Source organism: Cyprinodon variegatus, unplaced genomic scaffold, assembly GCF_000732505.1.
Source record: "Cyprinodon variegatus isolate N-32 unplaced genomic scaffold, C_variegatus-1.0 Scaffold429, whole genome shotgun sequence".
Taxonomy (NCBI): Eukaryota; Metazoa; Chordata; class Actinopteri; order Cyprinodontiformes; family Cyprinodontidae; genus Cyprinodon; species Cyprinodon variegatus.
The window spans coordinates 406,178-422,192 of record NW_015150882.1 but is presented as its reverse complement, the minus strand read 5'-3'; the positions used below and the strand labels follow the sequence as shown (position 1 = coordinate 422,192).

The following is a 16,015-nucleotide window of genomic DNA, read 5'->3' as shown; positions in this document are numbered from 1 at the left end:
ATCAGATCCATTATCGTTTTTATCATAAAGGGTTTTATAGACAAAAACCTGGCAAATTAAACAGTTTATTGTCATTCAGTTGAACAATAAAAAGCTTATGATAATTAAAGCACATGGATGGCTTCGTGTTTTTCAAAATTCCACCCAGACTTTAGCTGGAAGGTTCATCGTTATTTTTGTACATTTCGGATAAAAACTCCAGATTTTACAGTACCGGTATTCCTTTTTTTTTTTTCTTTTAGAAATGCAACTTTAACTGCTCATCATAAGCCTCAGAGCCTTAGATCTTTATTGAAATTATTTTACTAACAACTGCCAGATTGTCAAGGTAAGCTAATAAAACCAACATATATGAAAACATCCCTGGAGAAATGTTCTAGTAACAGGTGGTGACCTGGAAGAGGCTGTAATGTAAGGAGGCCGACACTCGAACTCTATGACAGATCAGCCTTTGCACACTTAGTTCTCGCTTTATAGATGTGTTATAAGGCTTAAATTAAATGGGGATTAAAGAGAATGACTTTATTCCTTTTTCTTTACCTCTCCTCATTGCACAAGATAAATGGGTCCCTGTTCAGCCATGTTTGTCACAGCTGCTGTTATTTTACACGTTTTACTTATTGCTCGTCTTTGATCAAACTTAAATAGGTAAAGTTCAAATAGAAGAAAAATACTAAAGTTAAATTTATATAAAGGGTTTTTTGTTTCAAATAAGTTTTGCAACTTTGATTTTGTAGGGGGAAAAAAGTTTTATTTTCTAAAAATAAAGGTTTCGGGTTTCCAATTTAGAAATATTTTATTGTATTTTTTTTTCAGGCCTTTGGAAGTCAGACATTGGAGGTGAAACCAGCAAGATTTGTCTTCTGGGGATCGCATTTAAAACAAGACAGCAAGGCCTTATTTCTCCACATTATGTGCATCCAGAGTCTAAACTTCTATGCCAACATAGATATTGTGCATAGAACCTACTCATTACAAACAAAACTGCAATATTAGATGATTAAATCTCCACCTTCCACATCAGAATTCTGACTTTAAGGGATTCTTGTTGGATTTTCTAACAGGGAACTCAGACAACTGAAAATAACAATCTGTGTATAAAATTGGATTATATTGCCTTGATCAGATTACACATATATTCTTAGATTTTTATTTGACTTTTTTTGTTTTTTAAAGTGCCTTGAGATAATATCTGAGATAAAAGTGGCGCTCTATGAATGACCTAAAGTGAACCGCAGATAGAACAAGGAAGCCATTAGATATTTCACACTTTGCATAATTCTACTACTAATCCACCTTTAGTGAAACTAAGCCTTTTTCTATATACATCTTTAGCTAACTTATTTTTTAGTGTAAAACAGAAAAAAAATACACCTAAGAAAACATTATTTTGATATTATTAAAAAATATTATTTATCGTTTCCTTATTTAAGGATTAATTACTAGATTTTTTTTATCTAAATGCAAAAATCAGCAAAACGAAATTAAACTGTTTCTCCGTGTTTCATCTCTTCTTCGCTGCCTCCCTGTAAAATTCAGGAGTTTCAAAAGCTTAAAGGGCAAAATATCATCATTTTCTAAAAGCCATACCGCCTACAACCCTGGAAGTGTCAGATACTGTATAAATAAGTCATGATTGGCTTTTGCAACTATCTCTCCAAGCAGAGAAGTACATTTAAAAGATCATTATGAAATCTACAAATCCTGAGTTGCCATGTCACTCTCAGAACAACAGGAAGTAAAGCCATGTATGGATGAAGGCGTTCCATCCGCATCCACAGTGTCTGATGTTCTGCATAGGAATGTTCTCTTAAGAACACAAAACATTTAAGCCGTTCATGTTGGATGTGTGATCACTTATTGGCAAACCAGAAATACCATGGATCAAAGATATATATAGAAACATTAGACTGCAGCTGTCCTTTAAGAGAAGTTTCTCATGTAAAAAAAGTGATTTCTTCCAAAGTAATTCTAATTTTTCACACGTCCTCTGTCAGTGCAAACGTCTACAGATCACAATAAATCAAAAACCAAACCTCCTGCATTTTTATCCACAATAATTGGCTTTAGCTGCATTTTTTTTCAATGTCCTAGCCAAATCAACATTCATCACTATTCTAATTTCCCGTGTGTAACACGGACATGAAGAGATTTCTTTAGGGACAGAAGATGGTTGTATGGAAACCAACTGCTGACAGCAGTGATCCTTTACTACATGTCTCCAAGCTACCACCCTCAAACAACAACATATCGCACTTTGGGCTAATTGGCATCTATTTCTTCCTTTTATGAAATCAAACTTAAGGCGGTAGACATTGTGATTTAAAGCGTTCCAAACATAAAGTCGTGACTCTTCAGGGAATTTCAGCTGCCACTGTCTCTCTTCCTTTATATTTTTGTTGTTGTTTGTTTTGTTGATTTTTTTAAGATTTTTGTCATTTGCTTCCAGCAGATTCCTGCGAGCTCCTGCATGTAGATTAAATCGAAATGTATTTTTTCTGCTCTCCATCAAAGCTCTAAACCGCCAAATAAAAACTGTGATTGAAGGGGAAAAGTTTATGATCTATAACATTTTAACTTTATTTTATTGTTTTTATAGCATTTATTATTATTTAATTGATCTTAGAATTTGGATCATCTTTGTGGATGTAAGTATGAATGTTACGTGACTTTTAAGGGTAACCTATACTTATACCCAAGGAAAATTTAGTTGGATCTTAAAGGAATATAATTTAATCAAGTAAATACAAAAACTATTGTGAGCAAGAAGCCTGAAAACATTTAAAAAGAAAACCTTCTTTAAAAAGAAGGAAAAGATAAATACATATGCCTTTAAAAGTCTCATAGCTCCTTTGTACTTACAGGCAAACTTACAGCAGCACGTATGCACACATCTTTCCATGTACAGACTACTTCATTTCATTTGCATGAGTTAGCATAACAAGAAATAATAATAAATAAAAAAAATTGCAGATGCGGATCAGTATATCTGGTCTCTTCAATAATGAGCTGCATGCTTACCTCGCCCCTGCTTTATTGACAGCTTTATGGCATTCACTGTGACCTTCACAGCCGACGCGCCGACAACGCTGCTGCAAAGCTTCCGTAGAAAAACGACACGGTAGAAGGCATATGTGAATTAGAGTATACTAAATGTAAAGGAGAGGACTGCATGGAGAGAAATCTGCAGACTAGTCTGCAAGGCCCCCTATGATCATAAGAAAATAAAGAGGTAGGCTAACTCTGGTGAGAAGTGACACTTCAGTAAGATGCTGAAATGGCTTTGAAGCGCTCAAACATGCCACACAATATTTGCTTAAATAAAAATATAGAACACTTTTACACCGCATGCTTCAAATCAACCACATTACCTATTAAAAATAAACTCTTTCTAATATATGCTTTTGCATAATTAGGATAAGACTTACTTTACTGAAGGAGACGAGAAAACTCATGACTGGTGCATGCATCACTATCTCCATAATGTAAAACAAGTAGTAAACACAGATGAATGTAACCACACACCACATTGAAAGTGTTTTGCTTGAATATTTTTTTTTCTCTGGTTTTGAGATAACATAAGGAGAGATTTATCAGAATTCAGACACTCTTTTTATCTTTCTTATCGCCCGTCTGCATGACATCATTGAGAGAAAAGGTGAGGAATGCGATTTGCTCCAGTTCGCTTTCCTTCCCGCACTCCATCAGGCAGGAGAACTGATCCTTGTCCACGTTGTAGGCCAGGTCCGAGTAACCGCTCGGCCCCCTGTGGATGATCCTGGGTCGGTCCCAGCCCGACGAGTGCAGGGGCGATCGGTTCAAGTATACGCCCATGTCCCGCCGGTCGGACTTGTTGGTGGGGTGCATGAACAGGAGCCACGTTTGAGTGTCTGGTGAAAGGAGGGAGGTGCCGCAGGCTTTGCTCTCTGTGTCGTCGTTGGGGACAAACTCGGGCGCCGGGAAGCCGATGACGCTGCCTTGACACCCCGAGGGCTGCTCGACCAGCTCCCTGGCCATGTGGGGCTTATCGAAGTAGACGCCGCTGTTTTCACTCAGGGCTTCGCATCTGTGGCCTCCAGTGTGCCGGGCGTTGCAGTAAAGGTGGCTCCTCCCCTCGTGGTCGATAATCTCTGCCATTTCACACTCACACGACTTCTTCTGCAGCATTTTGCCGATACGCCACGTCTGTCCAAAGTCCTCGCTGTATATGGACAGCGCGCGGGGGTACACAGTAAAAGGAATGGGGTAGGAGCAGCATCGGTAGGGGACGTAGTAGGCATAAGCAGGAATGATCAACCTGCCGTTCTCCATCTGAACGCCGTGGCCCGGCCCCACGGCGAAGGTGGCCCATTTGTGTATGGTTTCCCCGATCACGCTCTCCGTCAGGTCCCTGGCTTGGCTCCAGGTTTGCCCGTCATCGCTGCTGCTCACACAGCAAAGGCGGGCTTTATTCTTACCTGTCACAATCTGCTTCATCTCTGTAGTGTTTCCCCAGATGCAGACGAAAAACAGGAAGAGCGTCTTGCTGTTTTTCTCATACACTGGGCAGGGATTCATGGTGCGGTGGTTCGGCAGGCTCGCCGTAGAAAGCTCCTGACTGGAGGACCACTGAAGGACAAAAAATGTAACATTATGAAGTTGTTATCCACTGACATGTAAAATTACATTTATTCTAAATTTTGCAAATTATAATCCCAAATTAGGATGAATTTCAAAATGATTTGAGATGATGGACCAGGGTCTGTCAAGAGAAATATGTGAAAAGTTCCTTTCTATTAGCAAAACCTTTTTATGAAAAACAGAACTTTAACCAGCAGATGCATATTAAGAGTCCAGATAATCAATCCAAGGATTATGGATTGTTGTTCTCTATACAACCTGTCTGACTTCGAGTCATTCCAATTTCTAGATTATATTGAAAGCCACTTATCATTTTTCTTTGACTTAAGAGACTAAAGAGGGGAGCGTGGAGACGGTTGCAACGTCTTTTTGCTTTACTCTCAAATTCATGCAGGCTAGTTGTATTTGAATGACAAGATTTAAACATAGTAACCTCACATCTATCTGCTTCACAACCACAGAGGAGCATCAGTTAGAAGCCTGACATTAGGCTAACAATGTGTAGTTTTTTATTGCATTATTCAACTATTTTAGCTTATTATTTGTCATTTTCCTGTCACATAGCATATTTGGAAGAAAATAAGTTGGAGGCTATGCTGCATCCTAAACCTTTAGAGATCAATTTGATGTTTAATAACAAGACCCCTGACATATGAAACATTATTCTCTACTGCATTCAATAATTTGGCTTTCATGTATCAGTCAAGACACATCAGATCTTCACTATTGTGCTCATGAGGAACAGCTGCCACCCCATCTACCATCTTTGAACTAGCTGTGCTTGTTTAAAACTTCAGTTTTGCCCCATGGTGTCTATACCTGTTAGAAGCCAAGACACTAATGATTCTATATAACTTTGCAATCGCAAAAAAAAAAAAAAAAAAACAATAATTAAATATAGGAATTGTTTACCTATATTGTCAGTTCTCTCTGGAGGAAATATGGGATGTACCACCATCAGAATGGCTAAATGAGTCTTGGTTAAATTAATGTTGCAGCTGTCACATGTTGCAACTGGTCCCAGTCTACCTTACTGAATTGTGCTGGTCTATCCCAGGAGTCTGCAACCTGCAGCTTAGGAGCCAGAATTGGCCCTTTGGACCCTCTATATTGGCTATAGTGGCTAAAAATGCCCAATTTGGAAGCTTTAGTGGGTTTTTCATACTATCTCTGTGTTGATTTTTCTGGAACAGAATGACAATAACAGAACAAAAAAATGTTTATACATCAGTTTTCTTTTTGTTATCACATTGGAACCTATGTTTTTTTGTTTTGTTTTTCCTCATTTCAAAACCTAAAAAAAGACAAATAAATGTAAAATTATGTACAATTTGTGGCCAGTATTATTTGAGAGAAAAGGGGCTGTTTGGATTTCAAAGGCTTCAGTTTGATTTTGTAACATTTACATGTAAGGCACGGCTCTATATTAACAAATGTGCATTAACCTGAACAGATCCATCCTCCTGGAGCAATCCTCTTCTCATAACCAAAAGTTTAGCGTTGTGATCTTGAAAGGAGGTCCTTTTCTCTGCAAAGGCGAGGAATGTGTGGCAGTGCCTCAGGTAGAGGAGAGCTGGGATCCTGTATGTGATCCCATCGGATTCTCTCTCAAACAAAGTAGTTTTAGGAGGCTCCTCCACGCTCACACCCTTTGATGATCTGTTCCCCATGGTGGATGAGAGCTCCTGCAACACACACATCAAACACACGCACACTAGCCTCGGTTGCTTTTATAATCTAGCAATAATAACCTTTGACAGAAGGAGTTCACACTCCGGTGCCTCCTCACACAGAGACCAACAGGCCGTCTGCATGAAGCATAAAACACGGAGCTTACCTTCACCTGTCACGCGTGACCTGCCTCTACCCTCGGCTCGGCGTCGGTGAGTCCATTTAGGTGCAAAACCAGGAACCTGTGATGTTCACGACACCGAGGCTGGAGGTTCATGCAGGAACGAAGACGCCGATGAAACAAGAAGTCATCTGACGTTCATTTCCGGAATCGACCGCCCTCTCTCCACAAAAAGTGACGTCAAGTTTAAATAGATGTTTCATATTTTCTTTTTAAGAATACGGGACGGGTTATTAATTTTGTTACTATTTGAAGCCACTTAGGTTACCAAATATAAAAAAACACAAATTAAGTATTTAAAGTCTTTTATTATCAATTTTATTAAGAAAAATCCCTGTATGACTTGGCAGGGTACTATTTTGACCAATGCAGCTACTCTTTGATCAGTTCATGTTTGTTTTTCTCCTATAAACCTATTTCGCTACCGCCCCCTGCTGGAGAAGAGGACCTGTTCTCTCCTTTCATCCAGTTGCTAGGATACAGAGCGCCACTTTGTTGTTCAGGATCAGGTATACAGGCAGACAGAGGCTTCAAGAATGTAAGAACAGGCATGAAAAGTTGTTTGGCGTCGAGAAAACGGGATGACTTTAGAGCCTGCTGTGTTAAATGACCGGCAGAGGTTGACTAAAAGGTTATTTCAAGCCAGGAGATCACAGAAAGGAAGGGAAGAGGGTGAGTTAAATTAAGGCATATTCAACAGCAGTTTTCAACATGTTTGAGTTTGTTTTTACACATCGCTGCAGTTTGCAAAAATATCAAAGCAAAACTTATTTATATTGTTTTTGCATAAGCAAAATGAGCGGCTGTTTACCTTACCGTACCCCAAACCAGAACAGTTGCTGTCCAACATTCATATAAAAAAATAATACAATAACAATTAACAGGTTTATTGCAACACTGTCATATTTGGAAATACTACAGAGAAGATATTTCTTTGAGTCAATTTTACCGGCAAACATGTCAGTTTAGAGTCATCCGAAAAAAAAATCTTCTGGAGATTTTGGTTTACATCTGATGTGTTTTTAATTGACCTTCAGTCGGTAAAGTGTTTGCTTTTTCGTTACTTGTCAACTTATCATCAAGAAAGCTAGAAATATGTATTACAAAGCGATTTAGAATCAAAAATATTTCAAAAGCATAACAACAGATCATCCAGGAGGAAGTTCTCAATGGAGAACCCTAAACAACATGTAAGTTGATGATTCAGCAAGGAGAAACTGGAATGGGAAAACTTTGCATCGATGGGACAGATAAAGATACAGCCTTAATGCCTTAATGATGGAACCAACCTTATAGGTATAGTGGAGGATGTTCTTTTTCTGGGTGGATCATCAAAATAGGTGGTTCTCCTAATTGTCAATCCTTCTGGTGATATGTTTACGTGCTTGTCCCCATTTTCACTTATTTGTGGTGAGTCTGACATAGTGGAAAAATGGCAAATCTTCTTTTGGAAAGTAAGCTTGTATGAGATATGCAAACAGCAACTTTTAAACATGCGTGCACATGGAGAAATGGGCTCATGCATGCTCACGCACACGTTTAATAGGTGTTCCCTCTCAGGAGCGGGTACAGGGTTGTGCATGTGCATCTTTTTTTTAAGTGGAGCGGGGGATCTTTTCAAAAATTCACAAAAATTATCCACTGTACCTTTAAGGATAAATACACTTATGTGATAAAAGGGATTTAAGCAGCATGGCACTGATCTGTGTTAGAATAGCATATTCACACATTCATGGCTAAAAATAAAGACAAATTAAAATAATAGCTCCGATTAGTGAAAGTTCAGACTTAAATTTGAATGAGATGCTGTGGGATGACTATAATCATGCCAGTCAGGCTTAAAATTTAATTTAAACCATCTGCAAAGTAGAGAACCAAGAATACTTAACAGGGATGTAAAACATAAACTGTCCGTTCTCACAGTAACCTGCTGGTAAATGTTTCCTCCAGGAATGACATTGACCATTTGGTAGATTCAAGAGGCAAATATTATTTTCCAAAATCAAAAGTTGTTTTGGATATTTTATCCAATTTAGATTTACAATTTGATTCTGCTTTAATGTGTACTTGCTGAGGTTATTTTTTTGTCAGAGATATAACCTCAAACATTCAAGAGTGACCAAAAAATCCATCCATGCATCCTTTTTCTGTCATGCTTATTACTGCTGGGGTCGCGAGGGGTGCTGGTGCCTATCTCCAGCTGTCTACTGGCGAGAGGCGGTGTACACCCTGGACAGGTCACCAGTCCATCGCAGGGTAACGAGCATTCACGCACATGGTCACACCTAAGGAGAATTTGGAGAAGTTGTGGGAGGAAGCCGGAGTACCTGGAGAGGACCCAGGCATGAACAGGGAAAACATGCAAACCAAAAATGACTAAAATAACTAAATAAAAGATTTTTTTAATATTTCTTAGCTTTGGTTTTTATGGCAATAGATCCATCAGCATGGAAGAGGAGGCTTGTATTTTGAAAGTTCTTGTGGAAGAAAGCGGATCTTGTTGTTAAAAGGTGGTAACCACAATGTGTATGCAGATTTATAATGAGTAAAGGTGAAGTGTTAAATAAATGGTAATTACCCAAACCTTGAAATGGCTTCAAGTCTGGTGCTAAAACATTTATTCAGATCAATAATGATTTATCGGTTATTGAAAAAATTTTTAGAAATCGATTAATCGTTATATATATCTATATCTATATAGATATAGATATAGATATATACACATTTTGCATTTAAGATAAAACAAATCCTTTTAGTCCGTCAATCCAGAACTCCTCAAGTGGAAAATTTTTACTTTCATCTGGTTTGATTCTATTAAATAAAAAATCTTACTCAAGGAAGCTTTTGCTGTCCCATTATTAATTGATTTATTGAAAAAATAATTGAAAGATTAATCGATTCATTAGTTGCAGCTCTATTCAACTCCTAAAGTTATTCGAATAAAAGATGTAGGGCAATGAATGTATAAATTACTTTTTTTATGTAATGATAGCAATTTTAAATTCTGTAAAACAGTAAACTTAAAATCATTAGATTTCAAAGGTGGTAAATCTGGGATTTAAAGGCTTGGAGTTTATATTTTAGTTTATTTTGTAACCACTTGTTATCTTCAAATTGGAAAAATCAGCTTATTTGTTATTTTCTCTCAAATCTAGATGCAGGTCGCTTGTTTAGGGCACAGAGAAAGCAGCAGAGGGAGAACAGGAAAGGTGCAAACAATGAGGGAAAAGTTGGGACCACATTAGATGGACGCCTCTTGGTGAGAAACGGTACCTTATATTGCATCATTAAAAACAGCTTCTCAACCCCAGTTAGTGATCTGTTTCTCCCTGCAGCTCCGGTTACACCACATAGACGAGCCATCTCAGCTCTGCTCTGTCGTCATCAGTGACCAGAAACTGAATTCTGTAAGAAGCTTCACATGTTGTTTGGCTTTTTGAAGGTGAAACTGACTCTAAACACTTTCCTGACCTTTTAGGTGGAGCCAGAGGAGCTTAAGGCCTTTACAAACGTAGCCTACATCAATGCGTCCGATAACTTCCTCTCTTTAGGTGATGCTAATTCCTCGTCAGCCTGATTTCCCTCTTTTTCTTGCTTCCCTGTTAAATTCTGTTATCCTCTGCAGGATTGTTCAGCTGTTTCCCGTCTTTGAGAGAACTTGATCTGTCTTTAAATCGAATCAGCAACATGGTCTTTGATGCTGCTGCATTCCCTCACTTGGAGGTAAGACCTTGATATCATGACAATGACCTTGAAAACAACCTGGAGACGCAGAAAATGATAATTGTAAAAGTATCCTTTGAACTCAAGCCTATTAAATTAACCCTGCATGATAAAATGATAAAACAGGTTTATTTAAAATGTATAAACATCAGATTAATGCCTTCAGTTTTAATAAAGTACTGTATACTTAGTCAAAATGAATGGTAATGAATGTATTTATTCCATATTAAGTTTACTGCTGAAATTACATAAAGGTAACTTGATTATTATGCAATTCAAATAAATCAACTTTACGTATTCGAAATAAATACACTAATTAGTATTAATTTGAGTAAGTATACTTAATTAAATCTACATTACATTTATGGGTTTTAAATAAACAATCTATATTAAATCAATGCATATGCATCATTCAAGGTTTATTTAATAGATTTGTGTTAAAATAGTCTAAAAAAATTATATGGAAATTTATGTAATTAAATAACATACATTTTACAATTTGGATTAAATATTTTTTGAGTGTATTTATGGTGCAAAAACTCTAAATATGAGCCAACAGCGGAAGAAAACCTGTTAGTGGCTTTAGATCTAGGTCTTGGATGGAGATTGGAATGAATAAAATAAAGAATCTGCAGCAAATGGAAGGTGAATTGGAGGAAGCAGATTTCCATAAAAAAATCACCAAAATAAGAGACGGTGTAAGTATTTTTATTATAACTGAGTAAAATAAAACAAATGTACACACTGTGCTTTATTTCTGTCTAAAGAAAACCAACAACTTTCTATGTACAACAATATAAAAATTGTGCAATTAAAAGCAGACGTGTGAATAACGCTTTCAGTTCTCTGGGAGCTGTGATGGTTTCAGAGTTGTACAGCTGCTGAGAGGAAGAACCAGCACTAACCAGGGTGTGAAGTTCACCTTCCAGCTGCGTTAAATCAAATTATATTCAAGTCTGAGAGTGGCCTAGTCAAACTCCAGACCTGAATGTGACTGAGGATTACATTCAGGTTATTTAGGATGTTTTGGCACACAGATCAGTCTCTGCACATACAGATAGAGACGGTTGGCAAATACTCCAAAAATGCTACAAACATTACAAATAGTTTTTATTTTTGTATGATAAACTGAAAATGTTCTGATTATTTCTAATTCGATTTGTTTAAACGTTCACAGGTCTTAGATCTATCCTACAACAGATTACCACCTGAGGATTTACTCCCTCTCGGTCAGATCCCATGTCTTAAAACTCTTCATCTGTCTGGAAATCGGCTCCATAGTCTTCCTCCTGGTTTTGATTCCACTCAAGCGGATCAGTCTGATATGTAAGCTCATCAGGACCTAAAGAGGCTACTGATAGAATTTAAAGGTTTTCTTTATAATCTACTTAAAACAAATCTACTAGGTTGTGACCAAATTGGTTAAAGTATGATAGATGTGACGTTTTTATGACAGTTTTTTTTCCATTTCTTTTATCACTAACACCCTTTAATGCTGAAAATAAATCCTATTTTAACATTGCATTGGAAAAACCTTTGAAGTCGTGTTAAATCTGACCAAAGGGTGGCGCACAAGTTCATCAAATTTCCAATCCTTTTTGAAACCACCAGTTTTAGACACTACCTATTTACCTGCATTATTCAGATTATTCACTGCTCATCTGTACGTATGAACAAACCTCAGAGTTGAAATGAACTGCAAACTTTTTCTCTCTATATTTCTGTATTCGTAGGTGTTTTGATCAGGGAGCCAAACAGTTTGAAGCTCTTGAAGTCCTGATGCTTGATGACAACAGATTGACTTCTAGTGTTTTCTACAGCCTCAGGAACCTTAAGAGGTATTTGTAAGGTTCAGTGTTTGTTTTTATGTTGTTGCTTTTTTTAAAATAAAACTCTTATTATTTATTTCTCTATGCACCGTGCACAGGCTGAAGCTTCTAAACCTACAGGGAAACCGTATTTCTGAAATACCCCATTTGGAGATGCAGGAGAGTCCAAATCTGGGAAGGCAAAGTGAAGATGAAGGTAAAGAGGAAGGAGATTTTTTTTCTTTCCATCCTTCTCTCTATGAGCGGCAATATAAACACAGCTCCTCACCCAACGTTGTCTATCAGAGTTCCAGTTTTATTTATTTTATGAAATAAGTAGATGCGGATCATTGCCCTGCTTCGGGTATTCTATATAGCATTAATTTCTAAAATGCACCATTCAATACTGAAATGTCTTTATTAAATCATTTAAAATGCATATAAAATGATGAATTAAATAATTGCATGTCAAATAAAGTTTATATTTATCTAATAATTAATATAATTCACTTTATATTCATGAATAGATATAGATTTAAGTATTTATATGTATTTTTAGGGCATCTCAGATTAGTTTCTGGAACTGGATGGACTGACGGATGGACGTATAGATATTTTCTACAGTTATAATCTTTCCTGATAATTCTTTTCTTTCCTCTTTCAGCCCACACAGAGTCTAAAATCGACCACCGTCTCCAGATTATAGACTTCTTTCACTCAGAGAGCGAGGGAGGCTTTAGAGGCTCCAGTCCGTTTCTGCCTGAACTTCAACGCCTCAGTCTAGCTGACAACAAGGTGGGCTGCTTGATGACATTTTAAACCATTTATGGTCGTCTGTCACATCTCATCTGTGTTTTGTTTTCTTTTAATCACCAGATCATGTCAGAGGAAGCTCTGGTTCCTGCGGCTCTTTTCCCCAAACTTTGCGAATTAGATATTCACTCTAACCCTCTGATCAAAAAGAAAAGAGGTTTCCCTATATTCTAAAGTTTTTCATTTGTCTCTAAGTTGGTTTCTGAATTGTTTAAATGTACTTAATTTTTTTGTTTGTTTGTTTGTTTGTTTGAACCCAGGAGACATACCTTTACTGACCTACTACCTTCAAGAAAAACTTGGAATAACTATAAAGAAAAAGATGGTTAAAGATGTTCTGAAGTTTCCCCACAGGATGTCTACTTATCCAGGATGGGAGGTCGGGTTGTTCTGTTCCATGAACAAATAATGACGAAACTATAGACTTTCTTTCAGTCCTCTAACCGCCTTTCAATTGAACCCAGAGAAGATTAAGATGCATTCAGCTGATCATTGCTTGAAATAAAGGATCAGATTAGAAAGGAGGCTACATACAAATAGAACTGAATAGAAAATCCCTTCATTGTCACACAATGAGGAAATTCTGGTGTTACAGCAGTAAAAAGACTATAGAAAAAAATGGTTACACAAATGTGGACCTTAGCAATATGTATAAGAATAATATAATAGTGAAGAGTAGTGAAGATAAACAATAAAATACTGTACTGTAAAATGTTTTAACAATATGAAAAAACTGCATCTGAAGAATAAATAACCAGTATAAAGCTGCACTGAAAAAAAAAATAATGCAACCTTTTTAAGCATTTACTCAATCATATTTAGTTATTTTAACACAATTGTTTCATTTTAGCAGAGTAGGACATAAAACAATCGTTTTAAAGTAATATGATTAATTAAATGCCAAATGTGGTTGCATTATTTTTTTTCAGTGTATGGACATTTTTACAGTAATTTGAAAATAGCAGCAACATCAGAGATGTGCAAAATGACAGCAGCATGTTATTTAACTGGATAAGGTGGAAACTGTGCAAAATCAGCTTGAATGTAACTGACCGCCTGCTGGAACCTTTGCATGCATGGTTATACTTTTATTTTGATCCTTTCCAGGTTGAAGAAAGCCTCTCAGAGCTGTCACACAGGGCTTTTATACCGGATGCAGCGCATGTGAGACACAGGCAGGGAATCAGAGGTAGTAGGAGAGATCGGGGAACAACGCGGTCCGAGGACAAGAATAAAAATACATGTCAGGAAAAAGCAAAACAATTCTTTATTACTCAGGTATTTTATGGTTGGAATATTAAAACTGTGAGATTACTCTGGTTTAGAAGATAAAAGCATGTCAGGAAAAAATTTAAATGTCTTCTGTTTTACATGTTTTTCTGTTTAATGCTCAGATAGAGGGTAAAACTGAGCTCCAGCTGGATTCTTCTTCTAATCAGAAGGAAGCTGCACAAAACAAAGAGGGAAATAGAATCATGCCGAAACGACCCACATGCTACGACATGATAATGGATGCCAAACCACTTCCCTATATCGGTTGGAGGGATATATCTGCAGCTGTTTGATATCCAAGACAAAACTCTGACTATACGTTAATCCCAGAGAAAATTATGCCCTTCTCTGCTCTTCTCTCACAACAGGAATTCAAACAGCTGTCTGGATGCTGGAGCGAACACTAAGGAAGCCGAACATCTACAGAGACTCCAAACCAAGACTTGATAGCATCCAGACACCATACAGAGAAATGAAAAAGAGGGTCTGTTTTTTTTGTTTTTTTTTTACCACAATCCCTGCTTCCAGATTCGTATAAATCTAAATGTGCTGTTATGCTGTCTTCTGCTTTTCCTGGGAGCAGATAAAGGACCTGCCACCTCTGAAACCGATAAAACCACCGACTCAAAGGGTTGAGGAGTTGATAAAGGAAATGAAAGAAAGTACAACAGTCAAAGTTGTAGCCTTAGGTATGCAGGTCTTCTGTGCTCGCCACACATTTTGGCATCTTTTGCTTTTAATCCTTTGCACAATCTCCTTTTACCAACAGAACAGCTCTTTTTCTATAAACCTTGGCATGGTTGAAGCATACAGTGAGACAGATCTTTGCTTTTATGAGTCCTAAATCTGATAGAAAAACTGTGGAGGCAGCAAAAGTTTAGGGCGATTCAGGGAGGGCTTTAGAGCTCAAGTGCTCAGAGCTCAACGCCAAAGATGTCAGTGGATATATATCAGTGGAAATATGCAAAAGGCTGCATTTTATAATGGGGGGTGACTGATGTAATGCCAATAAAGACTTATTGAGATAGGTATCATAAATTTTAGGATTATAATGACAGAGAAATTCTGTATAGCTATTCACTGCCAATTAATGATCGCTGTACTTTCTGTGCAGGCACTGCTATTCACAACAAAGAAGTTAACAGAGCAGATTATCAAGAAGCTGTATGTCTGCTGAGGGATCTAAAGAAAAAACACAAGATGGTCTATGAGAAAACAATGGAACAAGAATCCAGGGTTCAGTTTGAAAGACGCAGAGCTGAGCATCCACCTCTGTAGACGACGTTACTTTGAGTGAAGTGGAAGAAAATAAAACACTTGTCAAAGACAACAAGTCACGATGACCTTTCTTTTTTCTAATACCGGTAATAAAGACAGATTCTGCACAGCTTATAAAGATCCACAGAACTGAATGAAAGAAAAAGCCATGCAGTGGTTCTGCATCCACAGTATAAAACTTCAAATTGAACTCTCAAGCACAAGTGTCTGCAGATGTGATTTCATCTGCAGAAAATGTATTTATCTAAGCTGCCTTTTTGTAATGTTTTGGGGCAGCTGCTTGCATCGCGGCTGTGACCACAGTTAATCCACTAAATATGCCTCCTATACATTTTACAGGGTTTACTTGCAAAGATGAGCAAGTGGTCATTTTTAATTTCTTAGACAGATTTTATTTTATATTTTCAGAGCAGCATTTGTAACCTTTGGCCTATTTTGTTTCAAACAGAGCATGAACCAAAAAAAAAAAAAAACCCTGAAAAATACATCCTCCTAGGTCTGCAGACACACTTAAAATACTTTTAATCTGGTATTTGTTAAGAATATAAAGTATTATTGGTTGTATATTATCCCCTGAGCCAGTTATTTATAAGCAGTTTTATCAGAAATGAGCAAAGTGCTTCAGAGCTGGAAGTGTTTGAAACTCTAA

General features: G+C 37.2%; 2 protein-coding genes across 2 annotated transcripts; one reads left to right on the top strand and one right to left on the bottom strand.

Moving 5' to 3' along the window:
- Window positions 1-238: 238 nt before the first annotated feature.
- neu3 (neuraminidase 3 (membrane sialidase)) lies at window positions 239-6,588 on the bottom strand. Its single transcript, XM_015388608.1, has 3 exons — window positions 6,458-6,588; window positions 6,066-6,305; window positions 239-4,608 (listed from the first exon to the last, which is right to left on the bottom strand). The coding sequence occupies exons 2-3, from the start codon at window positions 6,288-6,290 to the stop codon at window positions 3,601-3,603; spliced, it is 1,233 nt and encodes a 410-aa protein (XP_015244094.1). The 5' UTR covers window positions 6,291-6,305; window positions 6,458-6,588; the 3' UTR covers window positions 239-3,600.
- A 420-nt stretch (window positions 6,589-7,008) lies between these two features.
- xrra1 (X-ray radiation resistance associated 1) lies at window positions 7,009-15,701 on the top strand. The gene is made up of 16 exons (XM_015388596.1): window positions 7,009-7,144; window positions 9,628-9,731; window positions 9,808-9,879; window positions 9,951-10,023; window positions 10,098-10,195; window positions 11,373-11,521; window positions 11,929-12,033; window positions 12,123-12,220; window positions 12,668-12,798; window positions 12,880-12,973; window positions 13,077-13,195; window positions 13,924-14,094; window positions 14,211-14,352; window positions 14,457-14,572; window positions 14,672-14,777; window positions 15,203-15,701. The coding sequence occupies exons 1-16, from the start codon at window positions 7,054-7,056 to the stop codon at window positions 15,364-15,366; spliced, it is 1,833 nt and encodes a 610-aa protein (XP_015244082.1). The 5' UTR covers window positions 7,009-7,053; the 3' UTR covers window positions 15,367-15,701.
- Window positions 15,702-16,015: the final 314 nt, after the last annotated feature.